The 18,503-nt window shown below is 39.2% G+C and overlaps 1 protein-coding gene across 1 annotated transcript in view; it reads left to right on the top strand.

Annotated features, from left to right (window-relative positions):
• st6galnac5a (ST6 (alpha-N-acetyl-neuraminyl-2,3-beta-galactosyl-1,3)-N-acetylgalactosaminide alpha-2,6-sialyltransferase 5a) overlaps positions 1-18,503 on the top strand; it is a 79,376-nt gene that overhangs the window by 43,901 nt on the left and 16,972 nt on the right. The window contains exon 3 of the mRNA XM_067454291.1: positions 13,775-14,187. Coding sequence (XP_067310392.1) covers positions 13,775-14,187 — 413 coding nt within the window. The remainder of the gene's footprint in view (positions 1-13,774; positions 14,188-18,503) is intronic.

The following is an 18,503-nucleotide window of genomic DNA, read 5'->3' as shown; positions in this document are numbered from 1 at the left end:
AATTGACCCAACTTTCTTACTTAATATGTTTATTTTCTTATTATGCACTATTTATCAAACTCGCATTCATGTATGCGCATTTTCAATGCAAAATTGGTTCTCCGTTGTTGTTTTGTTGGCAGTGTTCTGACCTATCAATATTATTGATTAATAAAGACTTATTTTCTGTGCAGTTCCTTGCACAATAATGCTATGACCGTAAAGGGATAATTCACCCAAATATGAAAATTTGATGTTATATGCTTACCTCCAGGGCATCCAAGATATAGGTGACTTGGTTTCTTCAGTAGAACACAAAGTTTTTTTTTAACTCCAACCGTTGCAGTCTGTCAGTCGTATAATTCATGTGAATGGTAACATGCATCTATGAAAGTAAAACAAAACAGTAACAAAAAACATGCACAGACAAATCCATATTAAACACTCTGGCTCGTGACGACACACTGATGTCTTAAGACACAAAGCGATCAGTTTGTGTGATAAACCGAACAGTATTTATAAAACTTTTTACCTCAAATACACCACTATGTCCGATAGCCTCCCACACACGATCACTTCCGGTTAGTGAGGTAAATGTACACGATATAGTGGAAGTGCTGGAAGTGATCCCGCGCACGTATCTCTATGCCAGATAATGTAAATTTACCTCACTCACCGGAAGGGAACGTGCACTGAAAGCTGTTGGACATAGTGTCATATTAGAGGTAAAAAAATATTACAGCTCTTGAAAAAATAAAAATATTTATTTCTCAATGTTAAAGGTGCACTATGTAGTATTGTTGCAGCAAAATATCCAAAAAACACTAGGCCAGTGTTATATATTTTGCTCGGTTGAGTACTTACAATAATGTTTCCAACTATTTGTAAATTGTGAGAAAATTGCTATTTTAACCAAGGACCCAGGACGTCTGGGGACGACTGTGTCCCGTCCCGTCATAATAAAAGTCCCACTGCTCACGGGGTGTGTTTATGTAACAATGGCTCCAGCAGCCGTGCTCAGCTCCACAACACTCGGTCCTGCTCCGCTTCATAACTACAGTAAAGTTAATAATCGCATCCATGAACGTGATATCTGCCCGAGTCCTATTTTCCACCGGCTGCGAGGTGAAGACCACATGTCCCAAGATGCTGCGCTCAAACATGGCATCATCAATCTACGCCTTTGTTTTGAATAGGCGCCCTCTAGACGACGGAAAGTTACAAAGCGCACCTTTTAGTGGTCTCATTTTTTTTTCAAAGCTGAATATAAATACAGTTGGGTTTCTCACACAAACCGATCATTTTGTGTCTTAAGACATCAATGTTTCGTCAAGAACTGGATTTGTATGTGCATGTTTTTTTGTTTTTTTACTTTCATTGATTTTGTTACCATTCACATGCATTATAAGACTGACAGACTGCAACGATTGGAGGTAAAAATCTTAATTTGTGTTCTAAAGAAACAGTCACCTATTGTATGCCCTGGGGGTAAGCAGATAAACAGGACCAAAAAAGCAGAACATTTTCATTTTTGGGTTAACTGTCCCTTTAAAACACTTTTGTCCTTGTGCAATCTTAACTCTTTCCGCATCATTGGCGGAATTTTTCGTAATTTACTAGACAATGCTTCCCTATCATTGACGGAATTTTTCAGCTTTCCATGTCAGTTGTAGGGGGCTATTAGGACTGTGAAGCTTTAATGAGTTGATGAACTCAAGCTACTCCATCCGATCAGTATCTAGTCTTTGACAAAAACTTGATTTTCTAAGGTCTTTTCTAAGATCTTAAGGTGTTGCTTTTTATGAAACTTACCCACATTCAAATGTAGATAAAAATAATTCATGAAGGACTTATGACAAATAGACATATGACTTTTAAAGTGTTACGCAACGTGCAAGAAGCAATGGCCCATTTTTTCACTGACCTTGTTGAATACATTTCTAACATTTAAATGTTATCTTTGGCAAATCTCAAAATGAACGTTATACTTTACAAAAGTAATGCATGAATAAGGTTATATTCATGGTAGGGGTGACCCCTAATAGTCGAAGATTCGGTGCCTCGATATGCAGGACTGGATTCAACCACTGATCTCATGGTCTTCGCGGGTGTTATGAAACGAGGATTATACCATTTTGACAATATGGGTGTGCTCAATATTAGTGTTATAAAGACGTGTCGCGTCTGAGCTTTGCACGCGTAATGTTCACGTCTGCCTGGTGTGAGATACGTGAGACACGGCGCTGAGCTTCAGTCCGGTGTGCGACCCCCTTTAGGCACAATCGGCTTAAGAACATGCATATAAACGCACTCAAAGTGTTCTTTTCCTCTCTAGGCAGGTATGTTTTTAGGTTTATTTATCAAAATGTTCTTTTATATATTTGTGTGATGTCCTGTGTTTCGATCGCAGCCTTGAAATGTTATGAGAGAACGGTTCATTTATGAATGTGTAGTGTATAGTTTTGATCACTTTATTAAAAGTGGTGGCTGTGTGCCCTGTGTAAATTAATATAAATGTAGTCTTTGCCTCCTGCTGACTAGTGTCCTGCCGTTCCCAACCTGTTTATACCGTTTATTTTTTTTCCAGTCTATGGTTTACACACACATAGATGATTCGACTATCGGTCGACCATAGAGAGATTCGAAAATTCTGATTCGAATGTGTAAATCCTTAGTCGGGGACACCCCTAATTCATGGACACTGCAGAAAATCAATTGGATCTTAAGGACAACGCTGTTAAATGATTGGACAATTGCATAATCCATAATCCATAAATCAAAAAAAGGCAAAATCTGACCGCCATGTGCTTTAATAACAGTGACATGTATAGAAAACATTTCTCTCATAATACAGGACAGCAGGAACTTTTTATCAGGAGCACATTTTACCTCCAGCACGTCTAGAGATGCAGTGACATTGAGAAAAAAAAAAAAAAGCAAATAAATAATGCTAATAATCACACAAATAACGAATGCTTCAGTTATTTATTTATTCATGTGCATTTTTATTTCGAACCTTCACAGTATACCACTCTAGCAATCTTATCTGACATTTCACAGAATTACACAAAATGCTCCAGTTTTCAAGTCGTCATGCCAGGGTAGCATTCATGTGTCATTTTGTAAGATTACTCTTGTCATCTTCTTCTCAGATGGCTGTCAATCTGATAGTGCCATTTTCCAGTGACATTTCCTCCAGCTTGATGGACAGAGTCTTGCTCTCTCTGCCATATGTAATTCACAGTGTGAAGTAAAAAACACTCAGACACCAAGGCTTTTTGTTCACACTGCGCAAAAATCCAATTTGGTTTTCAAATCGATCTTCACGATTGACTCTCTGCACTTTGTCATTTTGGAAGTGATGAAATCTGATCCGTTAGTTCAGACATTGTAATCAATATGTGGTGTATTTACAGCGGTTACTACAGTAATGGTGTAAGCGTCAGCAGCATGCCAAGAAATGTTCTCATAAAACTGCGAATTGCTGTCATTGTGAAAAGAGAAGATGGAAAATCATGACGTGCATGATTCAATATGGATGACAGACACATATTATGCATTCATCTGTATACTCTTTTTAAAACTGCTGACTCAGTCACACTTGTAATACAAGTCATATAAATGAAGTTTGGACAAGCACCAAATGACTTCCCAAATGATCTGGAAATCTGAAAGACTTTTTAGACTGAGGCTACATCTACATTAATGCAGATACATTTGAATATAACATTTTCATTTTTTAAAGCACTTTCTATACACACTTGGGCTTTCAAACACTTTCTTGTCTACACTGACAGATGTGTAAAACATAATATAAGCTCACAGAGATTGTACAAAGAGACCAGACATGATACATTTTTCATGCTATTCTTTTGGCACTATCATTTTACAGTATTAGCAAAATATCCCACCACTTACTTGCCCACCCAGTTCTCACTCAATTGCCATTCCATATATGGTCTAAACTGCTGTGTTTTTCCTCTGGACAGCAATTTGGAGTAAATGTTCTGTCATCTTTGCAGAAATGTAATATTATACTTATACAAAGTAACATTCATCTTTAGCAACACTGGGAAAGTGAATAGAACATAGTAGGGACATGCCGGTTTAGCATAGATATCTATGGGAACATTATGCTTCACATGACTAAACATGCATCTTCAGTTACAAATCAATTTTCATAAACACAGAAATATGTTTTAGGAACATTATAGAGATGTATGGTAAAATAGGACAATGTGTGTTTGTAATTTCAAAGTGAAGGCTTAGAGTAGACCCTATACTTAAAAGCCCCCCCCCCCCCTTTTTTTTAGACAACAAACCAATCACAGTCTTCATAAGACTGTGTCATATGTATCAACGGGGTCAGTCCCGCCTATGTATTTTCCTTGCTCAGAGTTGCTCTCAGATCGGTCCTGAATAGCTCTTAAGCTAAGACTCCTATGTAAAACGTTTTAAGCTAAATTAGGAGTTTTCTGAGAGGACTCTTAGAATCTTTATGAACACAGGCCAAGGTCTTTAGTGACCCGGGACATCATTCACTACCCTCCTCCTCGTTCAGTTTTTAAAGTCCGATATCAACCTTCTTAGTTTTCCTCAATCATTTAAAAATAATAATACAATTATAAAAGAATACCTGTTTTCCCATTCATTTTTTGTAAAATATTGTATAGGGTCACTAAACGTATATTTTTTCTGCACAAAAATAATGGAATATTTGATGACTGTTCACTTCAATGTCTGATACACAATTATGAAATGATGATTTACTCATAGTTACCACAGACAGGCATAGTTACCATACCATAGGAAGAATCATCAGCAAAACTTGAAATGGCTCAGTGATTTATTGCAGAGCAAGTACTGAATGCCATCAAATATTAGAGTCAATGTCACTTTATGATAGATCTGGTGAAGAGGCTGTCAGCGATTAAAATAATGATTTTGAAGATGTTGAAAAACATAGTTTTGAGAATATGTTTAAGATGGTGAATTTGAGCCAGATGCTGAATATATTGGGAAATGAGCTCTGACGAGGACAGTGATGATGGTATAAAACATCTGCTCAAGCTGAACCCTTCCAAGTTCCACAAGTTGACAAAATATGCTTCATTTTATTCTTCTGTAGTTGTTACTCTAATATCAGGAAAATGTTATGTGGTCGGGACAGGTAGAGATTTGTCCATGTTAGATATAGATCCAGGTTGCTAAAGACCCTGATATGTAATAATGTTGGCGAAACATTCATGCATATAAGGGTTCAATTAATGATTCAATGACAAACACGCCACCTTCCAGCATTAAAATAAGCAATACAATTTTAAAATACTTGCAAAAGATGATTTACTTTTATTTTGACAACTACCATAGACATCAGTGTGTATACCCAAACTATAAACTTTTATCCCAGTAAACTTTTATCCTATGTTAATTAAATGTTTGTAAGACATAAATAATGATAATGTTTGGTGGAAGCTGCTTCATACTGAACATTTACATGACAACTGCTCTTTCAGAGTACACAGATTTGAATGTTGCAGTGGGATGATCGTACTATATATATATATACACTCACCTAAAGGATTATTAGGAACAGAAATGTGATTTAAGCCATTTTGAGCATGGCATGGTTGCCAGACCGGCCGGTCTATTTCACAGTCTGCTCAGTTACTCGGATTTTCACGCACAACCATTTGGGTTTACAAAGAATGGTGTGAAAAGGGAAAAACATCCAATATGCGGCAGTCCTGTGGTGAAAATGCCTTGTTGATGCTAGAGGTCAGAGGAGAATGGGCCGACTGATTCAAGCTGATAGAAGAGCAACTTTGACTGAAATAACCACTCGTTACAACGAGGTATGCACCAAAGCATTTGTGAAGCCACAATACGCAAAACCTTGAAGCGGATGGTCTACAACAGCAGAAGACCCCACCGGGTACCACTCAGCTCCACTACAAATAGGAAAAAGAGGCTACAATTTGCACAAGCTCACCAAAATTGGACAGTTGAAGAAAATGTTGCCTGTCTGATGAGTCTCAATTTCTGTTTCAGATGATAGAGTCAGAATTTGGCGTAAACAGAATGAGAACATGGATCCATCATCATCATGGATTTGAACGTGGGGGAGAGGACGCTGGCGTTGTCTGTTCGCCGCTTCTCCACCCACAACAAATCATGTTAATGTACTATTAGATTTACATTTTATTTTATTTCCTTATGTTTGTGACTAGTCTAACAGTCAGAGCTACAATTGGGACTGTTGCTGATTGCTGGCAGCCACTGAGCGGTCGTTGTTCGTCGTTTCGCCGTTTTCCCAACCGCTTCTCTAATGTTTACGTTTGAATTGCTGCGGTTGGTTTCTGGTTTGGAGGACATTTGATGTTTCTCGCCGCGGGTGCTCACTGGTGGTCTCCCTTGGGCTTAAGCTGCATGGTGGCTGAAGTTTGCACCGGGCTAGCGTCATCCGGGCTCTCGTCGGCGGCGTCCGGCATGATGTTGGGATGTTCCGCTTCTCGGCTGCGCCGCTGTTCCGTCCTGCATTGCGACCGTGGAGCGACATCTGCGCCGGCCCCGGTGTGTCCACAGAAGTGCCCGGAGGAATGTTCTGCCTCCTGCATGGTGCTGCAGCGATCCCCATCGTTTGAATCATCATAAAGAAGACCCATCATCTGGTCTTCAGCTGTCGTGCCTCGGCGATGTCATCGGGACATTGCCGCTGGGAGAAATCTGAAACATGGAGTGGACCACAGTGTGCTGCGGAGCTAACAGAGACTTCCACCATCAGCTGTTTTCTGTCCACCATCAGCTCTGTTTCTGTTCACCATCAGCTCTGTTTCTGTTCACCATCAGCTCTGTTTCTGTTCACCATCAGCTCTGTTTCTGTTCTGTTTTCTGTGTTGGTTGATTGTTTGTAGTATTCTATATTTTTACTTGTTATTCATTTTTTTTTGTTATTCCCCCCCCCCCCCCCCCCTTTGTTGCACTTTGAGATTCTTCGGAATGAAAAGTGCATTATAAATAAAATCTATTATTATTATTATTATTATTATTATTATTTATCATGCCTTGTTACCACTGTGCAGGCTGGTGTGGTGGTGGTGGGGGTGTGGGGGATGTTTTCTTGGCACACTTTAGGCTCCTAAGTGCCAATTGGGCATAGCTTAAATGCCAAGGCCTACCTAAGCATTGTTTCTGACCATGTCCATCCCTTTATGACCACCATGTACCCATCCTCTGATGGCTACTTCCAACAGGATAATGCACCATGTCACAAAGCTCAAATCATTTCAGATTGGTTTCTTGAACATGACAATGAGTTCACTGAACTAAAATGACCCCCACAGTCACCAGATCTCAACCCAACAGAGCATCTTTGGGATGTGGTGGAACGGGAGCTTCGTGCCCTGGATGTGCATCCCACAAATCTCCATCAACTGCAAGATGCTATCCTATCAATATGGGCCAACATTTCTAAAGAATGCTTTCAGCACCTTTGCTGAATCAATGCCTCGTAGAATTAAGGCAGTTCTGAAGGTGAAATGGGGTCAAACACAGAATTAGTATGGTTTTCCTAATAATCCTTTAGGTGAGTGTATATATATATATATATATATATATATATATATATATATATATATATATATATAGCAGACTTACCTCTGTTCCACAACAGTTTTCCATCATCCCTCCTCCCTGTGAAGAGGGGAGTACTCTGGGTTCAGGCCAAATTCTGAGCTCGAGGCCATCCCGTCAAACAGCACGCATGCCAAATATGCATATTCTGTACTATATCTGATAAGATATAAGTGCGAACTTGTAAAAACAGCATTTTTAAATGATTAACTTGGGAGAGTTTTCGCAGGACAAAAATGATGCATTATAACTTGTATCCAGAGGTAGCCTGAGACATAATGTAAATAAATGATTGCAAGCAGATTGCAAACCATGTATGGTTTGGATCAGGTTTATCCTATGTCATGTTTTTGTGTTGTTTAGACTACAAAAAAGGATCTGGCCCACACAAAAAAAAAAAAAATATTGTAAGGATATGCCCACAAATTGATTTTTTTTTTTTTTTTTTTGTTATCCAATGGCAGATTTAAACGCCCACATGTTAAGTTTTGTTGGACAATGACTCAGAGTAACTGCTGTTGTGTTCGTTTAACCCTCACTAATGCCACACTAGTTCCATCAAAGTGGAACAGATCTTAAGAGTCTCCTGTGCAAGTATCGACTGTACCAGAACGTTTTTCAGCAGTTAAATGAAGGGTTTTGGGCGACACAGGAATCTCATTGCAGACCACAAGGATTTTAGCTGCTCCCGGCCTCATTAAACATTATGTCAGTGGAGCAGCACATGTGTCTTCTTTGACCTGCGGCTCAGTTTCATTACCTAGAGAGCAACGGACGCCAAGGCGAGACACATGCAAATGCTGCAGCATTGCCTGCAGAATACATGGCGCCATTTGTTATTATTATTTCTCTCACAGCAAATGCCTTCATGCACGACAAATTACGCAATGCTGGCTGCGCTCTTTGCATATTATTGATTTAAAGAGCGTGACAGAGGATGGGGAAGAGGAAATTCACCGTAAATGTGACACTTATTTGAGAAGCGGAGATGGGCCTTTATTCCTGAAACACTTTATCCCCCACGGATGGGGCTGGAGGGACTGTGCCCTTATCACTATAAGAATACCAATGGTGCTTTTATGTCGGCTTGGAATAATTCATGGAAAGCTGTAGAAAATGGAAAGACACGCAGTGGAATAGTATGTGGTATGAATGTGGAGATGTGCAGGAAAGGCTGAATGGATTTTACAACTATTCAAGGTCTGGAGGCCTGAATTACCAACCACCAGGGCCGTAGCTAGGGAATTCCGGGCCCCCTGAAAACACTGATGTGGGGACTCATCATATACGGTCGGCCTATAAGATTTGGAGGCTCACATCTGATGCCATGCACCTCTTAAGGAATTCTTACAAAATAACAAAACAGACAAATAAATGAATGCAAATAAAGGTTATTACTTTACTTATTCTGTATGCAGAGTTGTATATACATATATCAAACAATGGCATTAAGTAATGAATAACTTATTGTGTTTAAAGTCATCAAGCAATTATGCAAAACAAACTAATACAATAACAAAATACAAGAAAATAGTAAAATTATAAAATAAACTTTAAAAAGTAATATTTTTAGGCCTATAAATGTCTTTCCAGTCAGTCAGCTGTTTAACAGCTGAGATAAGTATTCAAAAATTGAGTAAAATGTAGGCCTGAAATAAAACAACTTAAGTTTCTCACTGTCTTCATTTTTGATTAAGATAATGTGCTGTTTTATTAAATAACGCTACTTAATACAGTATATCCATGAATAGCAATTAATTGTATCTGCATTTTCTTGACAGTATTGTTACAAATAACACATCAGCAGCCATCCAGCAAGTCTGTAATCCTTGTGACACGCATATCTATTTTTCTGCATGTTATACAAACCAACAAACTACATAAAAATGCAAAAAGACTGGCGGCAGTTTGCGCCGTGCTGGTATGCAGAGATGTGACAGTCCCGGACTGCAAATTTGTCCTATTCTAGCAAAAATAAATCAGCCAGCAAAATGATCGGGGCATGGTCAGCACCCCATCAAATTGACTCCCTGGCTACAGTACACTGATCACTTCCACTTTCTAACTTCAACTGTTCTTGAAGCAGCTTCACCTCTGACTGGTTCCAACAGCAACTCAGCAACGAAGTCGTAGGCCATGTAAAATCACAGAGCGGGGTCAGTGCATGCTGAGGCGCACAGTATGCAGAAGTCACCAACTTTCTGCAAAGTCAATAACGACATGCCTCCAAACTTAATGTGGTCTTCAGATTAGCTCCAGAACAGTTAAAAGAGAGCTTCATGGAAAGGGTTTCCATGGATAAGCAGCTGCATCCAAACCTTACATCACCAAGTGCAACACAAAGCGTAGGATGCAGTGGTGTAAAGCACACCGCCACTGGACTCTAGAACCATGGAGACGTGTTATCTGGAGTGACAAATCACGCTTCTCTGTCTGGCAATCCGATGGACGAGTCTGGGTTTGGCAGTTCCCAGGAGAATGGTACTTACCTGTCTGGATTGTGCCAAGTGTAAAGTTTGGTGGAGTGGCAATTATGCCACTTGCTTTTCAGGGGTTGGGCTTTAGTCCCTTTAGGCCCTTTAGTCCCAGTGAAAGGAACTCTTGATGCTTCAGCATACTAAGATTTTTTTCTACAATTTCATGCTCCCAACTTTGTGGGAACAATTTGGAGATGGCCCCTGACAGTTTGGACATGACTGCGCACTGGTGTACAAAGCAAGGTCCATAAAGACATGAATAAGCGAGTTTGGTGTGGAGGAACTTGACTGGCCTCCACAGAGTCCTGACCTCAACCCAATAGAATACCTTTGAGATGAATTAGAGCGGAGACTGTGAGCCAGTACTTCTCGTCCAACATCAGTGCCTGACCTCACAAATGCACTTCTAGAAGAATGGTCCAAAATTAGCTGTTTGTAGCTGTTACAGCTGCAAACAGTGGACCAACTCTATATTAAACCTCTATATTGATTGATTGATTGATTGATTGATTAAATCTAGTAATTTAAAGTAAGTATAATTTTAGGGCTTCAGGTCATTTTAACCTGCGAGGAAAGGATTTGTTAATTTGTTAAACCAACACATATAATTTCCACCACATGTTATTGTCAGGCGGAACTGAGCAGCCGAATCATCAGGTAAACAAGCACTATGCAAGGATGGGGAAAACGGCAGCTCTCATGGACACAAACATCTGTACATGAAATGTTTCAAAAATTCATTTTTTTTCTGTTTTAAGTACTTCTTGTCATGTAAACTTAGGGTCTTAGTAGATTTGGGTTTTGTCTTGTTATCAGCCATACATCTGTAGATACTGTCAACAAAAATAATCACCATGTTTTTAGGAATTAAATGTTGTATAAAATCAGGTGAATGATATATCAAATGAAATCACCTTTATTTATATAGCACTTTTACACGTCCAGTTGTTTCAAAGCAGTTTCAGAGTGTTAATAGGAAGATAATGCAACAGAATTTGATATATGAACAAACCTCTTTGCAAAAACCGTCAGAATATTAGACAGGAATAAAATGGGAAATTTGTATGTGCTACTGAAGCAAAACGTTCTGGCTTAGTGCACAAGAAAACACTCATTATGAGAAAAAGGCTTTTAAATATATGTCCTGTAATTCACATTTACTGATGCAAATAGATAAAGTGAAATAAAATAAACACTTCAACAAGTGTTTTGGATGTTTTCTTTCCACTAGTCTAAAACTAGTGATAAGTTTGTCAGCTATATTTTTAATTTAGTCTTTATCTTAGTCCTGTCTCAAATGTACTTTTGTATTTAAAAAAAAAAAATCATATTTATTCAACCTTGAGTTTTAGTTGACTAAATGTCTGGTCAATGAAAACTTTGTCATGCTGAATAATGGTTAAATGGTTAGTTCACCCAACAATTTTTATTCTGTCATTAATTTCTCATTCTTATGAAGCGACAAAATTATTTCTTGTTTGCAAAAACAAACAAAAATAACAACTTTATTAAAAAATATCTTCTCTTCCCTGTCACTCTCTTACACTATTACACTATGTTGGGCTATTCACAAAGTGCAGTGTTTTATGATCCCATGATCACATGCATGCGTTTATCATCTGTTTGTGCGGTGCTTACGTGAATCGTGTCGGAGACTGGCACAGAAGGAAGAGATTGTTGAATAAAGACGTTTGTTTTTGCGCATAAAAAGTACGCACGTCTATGAGATATGTGTATTAAAGTGTAATCAGCATCATATACACCACTTACTGCTGTATATACTGTTAATATGACTCAAACAACAAAATAAAAACAGAAAATCACTCACTGCTCTTGATTAAATCATTTAGTAGCTTTATTAATACAAATACATTTCTTACATGAAATGCTCTGGTGAGGAGATAAACATGGCGGACTGTGTACAGCTCACTCAGGGCAGGGTCTATGCTAATAGGGTGGAGTTTGTCAGCAGGTGTGCGGGGCCAATTTTGCTAGTTTAACAACAGAAACAGGGTCTGCACGCCAGGTGCGTGGTCCAAAAGGGTTGTACTCAGTTGTACTCAGTCTCTTAATGAGTCAAGGGTGTGTTTTGGACGTAACATGCAATAAACCAATCAGAGTCTCATCTCACATTCCCTTTAAAAGCCATTTTGTGCTTGTACCATGGCGGATTCACAATTTTCATGGAAGAATCTGTGAGCGGAAAGCCGGAACTCTTCTCTAGGGAAGAATCCTTTTATTTTTAATATTTAAAAATGTTTGTGTGCCACTGCGCATCACTGTGTGTATAATAAGCATAGTGTATGTGCATTTTGCAACCACCGATAGCCGCATATTACTAACACGCCCTTTAAATGACAAAAAAAATATTATAATAATGATACTGCACCATTGATTTTAGATTGTCTGACATCCAGCTTATTGTGCGCATGCTTTAGATGTCTCATTAGGCCAAGTGTATGATAGAGCCCTAAAGGTCTGATTGGGGGATTTAAACTCTTGACATCTGGCAACCGCAAACAAGAAAGCACAGAGGCTTGTACAATAGTCTGTAAGGTAGTCTCGTATTTTTCGTCAACAATATTTTGAGTGTTAAAATAGTTTTATCGTTCAAAGGGTTAGTTCACCCAAAAATTTAAATTATTTAATTAAGTACTCACCCTCATGTCGTTGGACACTCGTAACACCTTCGTTCATCTTCAGAACACAAATGAAGATATTTTTGAAAGCTGATGGCTGAGAAAGGCTTCAGAAAGGCCTCCATTGGCATTCAGTACATTCATACTCACAATAAAGACACTAAAAACATCGATACAACGTCCATCTCACTACAGTGGCTGTACAATAATGTTACAATGCGACAAAAATAGTTAGTGCGCACAAAAATCTAAATAACGACTTTATCCACCAAGTTGTTGATGTGAACTCGACACATGCGCGAGAATATGATGCAGATCCGCCGTTCGTATACATGACCCAGAACAGGAGGAGCGCCGCTATAGCGTGAGTTCACGTCAGAGACCTACACGGAAGACAATAACTTGGCGGATAAAGTCATTATTTCGATTTTTTTGCGCACAATAACTATTTTCATTGCATTGTAACATGTCCAACGACATGGACACCCGTAGGTCTTACAGAAGTCAAACGACATGAGGGTGAGTAATTAATGAAATTATTTTCATTTTTGGGTGAACTAACCCTTTAATGACCTTATTGTGGTCTCGTCATCATCTCATTTTAGTCATGGGAAAAAAATCTTGTCGCAAACATTTTTCATAATAGTTTTCATAACACATTATGAAAAGCCAAATTGCACAAAAAATCAAAATTGACCATGCATGGAAAAAATTATTTTGCCTATTTTGTTTTGCCTTGGGATTAAAAGACTGGATTGCATGGTGAAAATGTTTAATTTGACCTTTACATAACAAAAAAAAGAAAAGAAAAAAGATTACATCTCTTCATCTTAATAAAACTCAACCCCCTCCCCCACTGCCAAGCCATCAAAGTGTAGTTACAGAAACACCAATAAGGCTTGATCTTTTTTGTCTTGTACTGGTACACTAGTGATCGCACATATACATTATTTAAATGACCACTGCATATATTATAGAGTCCTTATAAAATACTGACTATGATTTTATGCTTGCACACGGCTAATCTTTTCGCTCTCTTCCCCACAGCCTCTGAAGATGCACTGCAGGAGCTGCGCGCTGGTCACCAGCTCGGGCCATCTAACCGGTGGGGGTCGTGGAAAAGAGATCGATCAGGCAGAGTGCGTCATCCGAATGAATGACGCACCCACGGCACGTGGCTACGGGGTGGACGTGGGTCACCGCACGAGCCTGAGGGTCATTGCTCATTCAAGCATGCAGAGAGTGCTGCGCAGCCGCCACGAACTCCTCAACTCCAGTCAGGACACGGTCTTCATCTTCTGGGGACCCAGCAGTTACATGCGACGTGATGGGAAAGGGCTGGTTTATAACAACCTGCGGCTTATGAACCAAGTGCTGCCCAAACTCAAAGTCTACATCATCTCCTGGCAGAAAATGCTCCAGTTTGATGAGCTATTCAAGAGAGAGACTGGCAAAGACAGGTAATGGGAACTTTATAATACAGAGTCAATTTCAAATGGTATTATTTAATATGAGGCCAATTTCAATAACTGTAATGATACGGACCAGAAAATAAGCTTAAATATGTGATGCTATACTACTTTGATGTTACAGTCTGTAAAGCTAAATCTTTTCAAACCCAATTCTGAATTGAATTCTGAAGAAGATGATTAACCGAAAGCGTGCATTTAAATGATTGCGATGGCAGACGTTTTCATCAACCTGCCAATGCTATGCATTTGGCATGACCTAATTTTTTTGTGACCTATTTTTTATTTTAAAAAGGTGTTAAGGGAAAGATATTAAGTGTCCTAGAATAGAGTCTGCAGAGGCCATTCTTATTCCACATTTACTGCTCTCTGAGAAGACCAACCCCTTTTTCCCTTTCAACTCCAGGATCACATGGGAAATCAGTTTGTGTAGGATTCTAGATTTGAACATTAAGCCAAGATCTCCACTTAATCAAAGCAAATAGGAGCTGTGTGTGTGTGTGTGTGTGTGTGTGTGTGTGTGTGTGTGTGTGTGTGTGTGTGTGTGTGTGTGTGTGTGTGTGTGTGTGTGTGTGTGTGTATGGAGCTGGAAATAGTCATTTTTGTCCACAGAACATGAATTTGCCATGATTGTATTTTTGTACTCTCTTAAAGTTGTCATGAACTGGCTTTTTTATTTTTGTATACTGTTGTCTGAGGTCAACTAATGACATTTGTGTGTTTTTTTAGATTCAAAACATCATAACTAATAACTAAGTAATAAGCTATTTTCTATGCTGGTTTTGAGGCTCTCTCCTGAACACTGGGTTTTGATGGGCGTGCCACACTCGAGACTTGGAAGTAAACGCCCATGCCTAGGATTGGATAAGATTTGCATAGCTTCAGCTCCCCTGTCAGTTCAGTTCACATGAGGGAGGGATTGTTTTAAAAGTAGCAACCGGAATGATTCTCTGGATCACAGGGCTCGTAAACGTCTTTATCAAACAAACATAATTTACATAAAACATAAAAAACATGATTTATCACTCATTCACGTGTGATTGATTGGAATATTATTTTTTATTACTTGGCCCACCTGATGGATATAAGATGTAAGTGGATATAAGCGTGAACCACGGCCGCACACACACACACACACACACACACGTGCGCCCAGATCAAGAAAGGAATATTATTTCAGTATTTGAGATTCACTGGCCTGCCGAATTGCTTCTTTTTGGTAGCCTGTCTGGAAAACAAATAGCCCCGGGACTGCTATTACATATAAAAAATATGTTTTACTCACATAAGTGTGTTGCACCATTCCTGTCAGATCCAATATCGAAGAAACAGCATTGTGTTTTAATCTCAATATGTCTGCAAATCCAGCATCGACCTGAGACTTGTTTACAAATGATTATGTAGTTAAATGCAGTGAACACAAGTACACGTCTTCCCCACGTGAGCTGGAACTTCTTAAAAAATAAATTAAGTATCACACATTCCTAATATTATTTCACGAGTTCACACTTACAAATAAGTCAAATAGAATAAATGGTATGCGTATTTGGCGTGCTGTCCGAGGAGAGGGCTCCGAGCTCGATATTTGGCCCGAACCCAGAGTACTCCCCCCGTATCTCTGGTTAGGAATGTTAACCAGGTGCGTGTGAGGTAGAAGGGGTGGTGGAGGGATGCTGCAAAGTGTGTCAAGGAACATTGGTGAGTTGACTGGGTATTTATGTGATCCTCCACTTGAGCTGATTGGTAGACATGTTGATTACTGATTAGTAACAGCTGGTTGGAATGACATCATGATTAGGTAGATCATTTGAACGTGCTTCTCCAGAACTTAGTGTTTAAGAAACATCATTATGCGAAGGAAGCTTATGCTGTCACTGTGTTCTTCCACAACCAGGAATAGTGCAATATCTTGCTACCTTGTTCGGCATGTTTATTGCTGCTGGCTACAGTGATTCGAACAGTTCCACGTGTCGGTGGGAGGCGCTACTGAATTAGACATGTGTATTATTCTGTAGAGGCATGTTTTCCCACAGGTTGACGTCAAGATGCACACAATCGTTTTCTGGGCGTGGCGTCTATAAAAGCTTTTCTTTGACTAACAAGGACGTTTTCAGCTCTGATTACCATGACCTTTTATATATCAAAAGCACAAGGGAAAGTTGATTTCTCAATTCATCACCCTTGGTTCCACAAGGGACCATTAATATCTATGAAATCTTTCCAAATGCATAAAAATCCAAAATGTTTAATCTATGGCAGGGGTCCCCAATCTCGGTCCTGGAGGGCCACTGTCCTGCAGAGTTTAGCTCCAACCCCAATCAAACACACCTGAACCAGCTAATCAATGCATTTATAGACCCCTGATCTATGGCTTCACTATGAAGACCATTTTCTGGAACCTTAACCTTTATTCTGATACCTCAAACAAACACTAATATAGTTATAGTAATATCCCAGCCAACATTTCCATGTGGGTTTTTGATGGGCTGTCACTTGGGCCCTGCATGGGCAACCCAAGTGGGGCCCGTATAATTTTGTCCATCGGCTCCACATGGGCCCCATGTGTGTTAGCCCACAGGGGCACATTTTGGGTCCATAGTGGGCTCTAAGTTGGTCCCATTTGTGTGTTCATTATAGGGGCCAACATGGGTCCCATATGGGTTCTAATAAATGAGGCCAATGTGGGCCAAATACAGAACCCTTCTGGGGCCTAAATGGGTTGATGACAGTCTCTTGATGGGCTCATACTGGGCCCATATGTAACCCAGGTAGCACCCATTTGGAGCCTACATGGGTCTGCCCATATGGGTTGATGACGGGATCCAGATGGATGTTATTTAGGGCTCTTATGGGCCACAATGGGCATATAGATGGGCTACCATATTTTCTGTTTGGGTTATCTTATAGTAAACCCATAAATACAAACATTACATGTAATCTACTAACTACACTAAAATGTAAAAAGTATTCAATGAACAGAAACCAGCAGTTCATGCTTTAGTTTATTATGCAAGGTTTATTTGGAATAATTGGAAAATGACTTACTACATTTACAACTTTATAATACAAAAGTATCAAAAGTACGATCTAAAATAATGTATTTCACAAACAAATAAAAGAAAAACAGTGCAGCTCCTCACTCCTCTGTCGTCGCTCTCCCAACAGCCCTTTGAAAAAGACCAAACACATTAATCAACCATTGTGCCAACTTTTGGTACCCCACGTCGGACATAAACAGATGGTGAAAAAACGACACACGCTAACTGCAAAATAATTCAGAATTAAGGTGAAGAATTAAGTGTGAAACCATCAGAAACCTTTTAGTCTCCAGCAGCACAATTTTCCAGAACTGCAACCTACCTGGAGTCTCCAGAAGTGAAGGTGTCAGGATCTCAGAGACTTCAGTGAGCTAAAGAATCCTAAAAAAAATGACCCCCACTTAATAAGAATCACAAGCAAATGTGTTGTAAAATACATGGTTATGGTTACAAACCTGTCTTGGAGTATTACCAGCCCTGCAAATGTTGTATGTCTCCCTATATCTGACACACCCAGTTCAGGTTTTTCAGTCTAATGAGCTCGTGAGTTGAGTCAGGTGTGACAGATGTGGGAGACCTTATATAATTAATTAGAAAGTGAAGATCGTGGTGTAACCTACTAAGACTGAATATTACCAAATCCTTCTGAAGGCACTATAAATGGTTTGTAACAGTATTCTAAAGTGTTACTATATTTGGTATATTTTGTGCATTTGTTATTTGAATTAGCACTAAATAAAAAAGGGAAAAAGGACCGCTGAGTGAGGAGATGGATAAAGCTCCTGAGATCTCATTGCTCAGTGGAAGGTTGTTCTGTGACAACATAAACATTAAATATCATTTGAGAATGGAAATATTTCCCTCAATGTGCACACTTTTTGAATAAAAGCTAAAATGCTCCCTGGGTGGCGCTTTTCTGTGATCACAAAATAAACTTTTTTATTGCCTTTTTTTCTCTGTATCCACAGGTTCTTGGTGCCTGTTACCACTAAATGGCATCATATTTGGTCAAATTGCAATTGTGCTGGCCTTTTTCAATTTTGATTAGATTTAAGTCACATGTGTTTAAGTGTCAAAATAACAATACAAATTATTTCAAGGGTGATATTTGTGTGCTATCTATCCAATCAACCTTTGAAATTGACTGTGTTTGCACTTGTCTTGACTGTAAATGAATTAGACCACTGAGTTGCCCATTTTCAACCCATGTACTCATTTCCCATTAGCGAACCAGCTAGCTCCCTCATCGGGAGCCCAGCTGGGTTTGTG

This window comes from Pseudorasbora parva, chromosome 9 (assembly GCF_024679245.1).
Source record: "Pseudorasbora parva isolate DD20220531a chromosome 9, ASM2467924v1, whole genome shotgun sequence".
NCBI classification, from domain to species: Eukaryota; Metazoa; Chordata; class Actinopteri; order Cypriniformes; family Gobionidae; genus Pseudorasbora; species Pseudorasbora parva.
The sequence above is the reverse complement of the archived record's forward strand: the minus strand, read 5'-3'. Positions and strand labels throughout refer to the sequence as shown.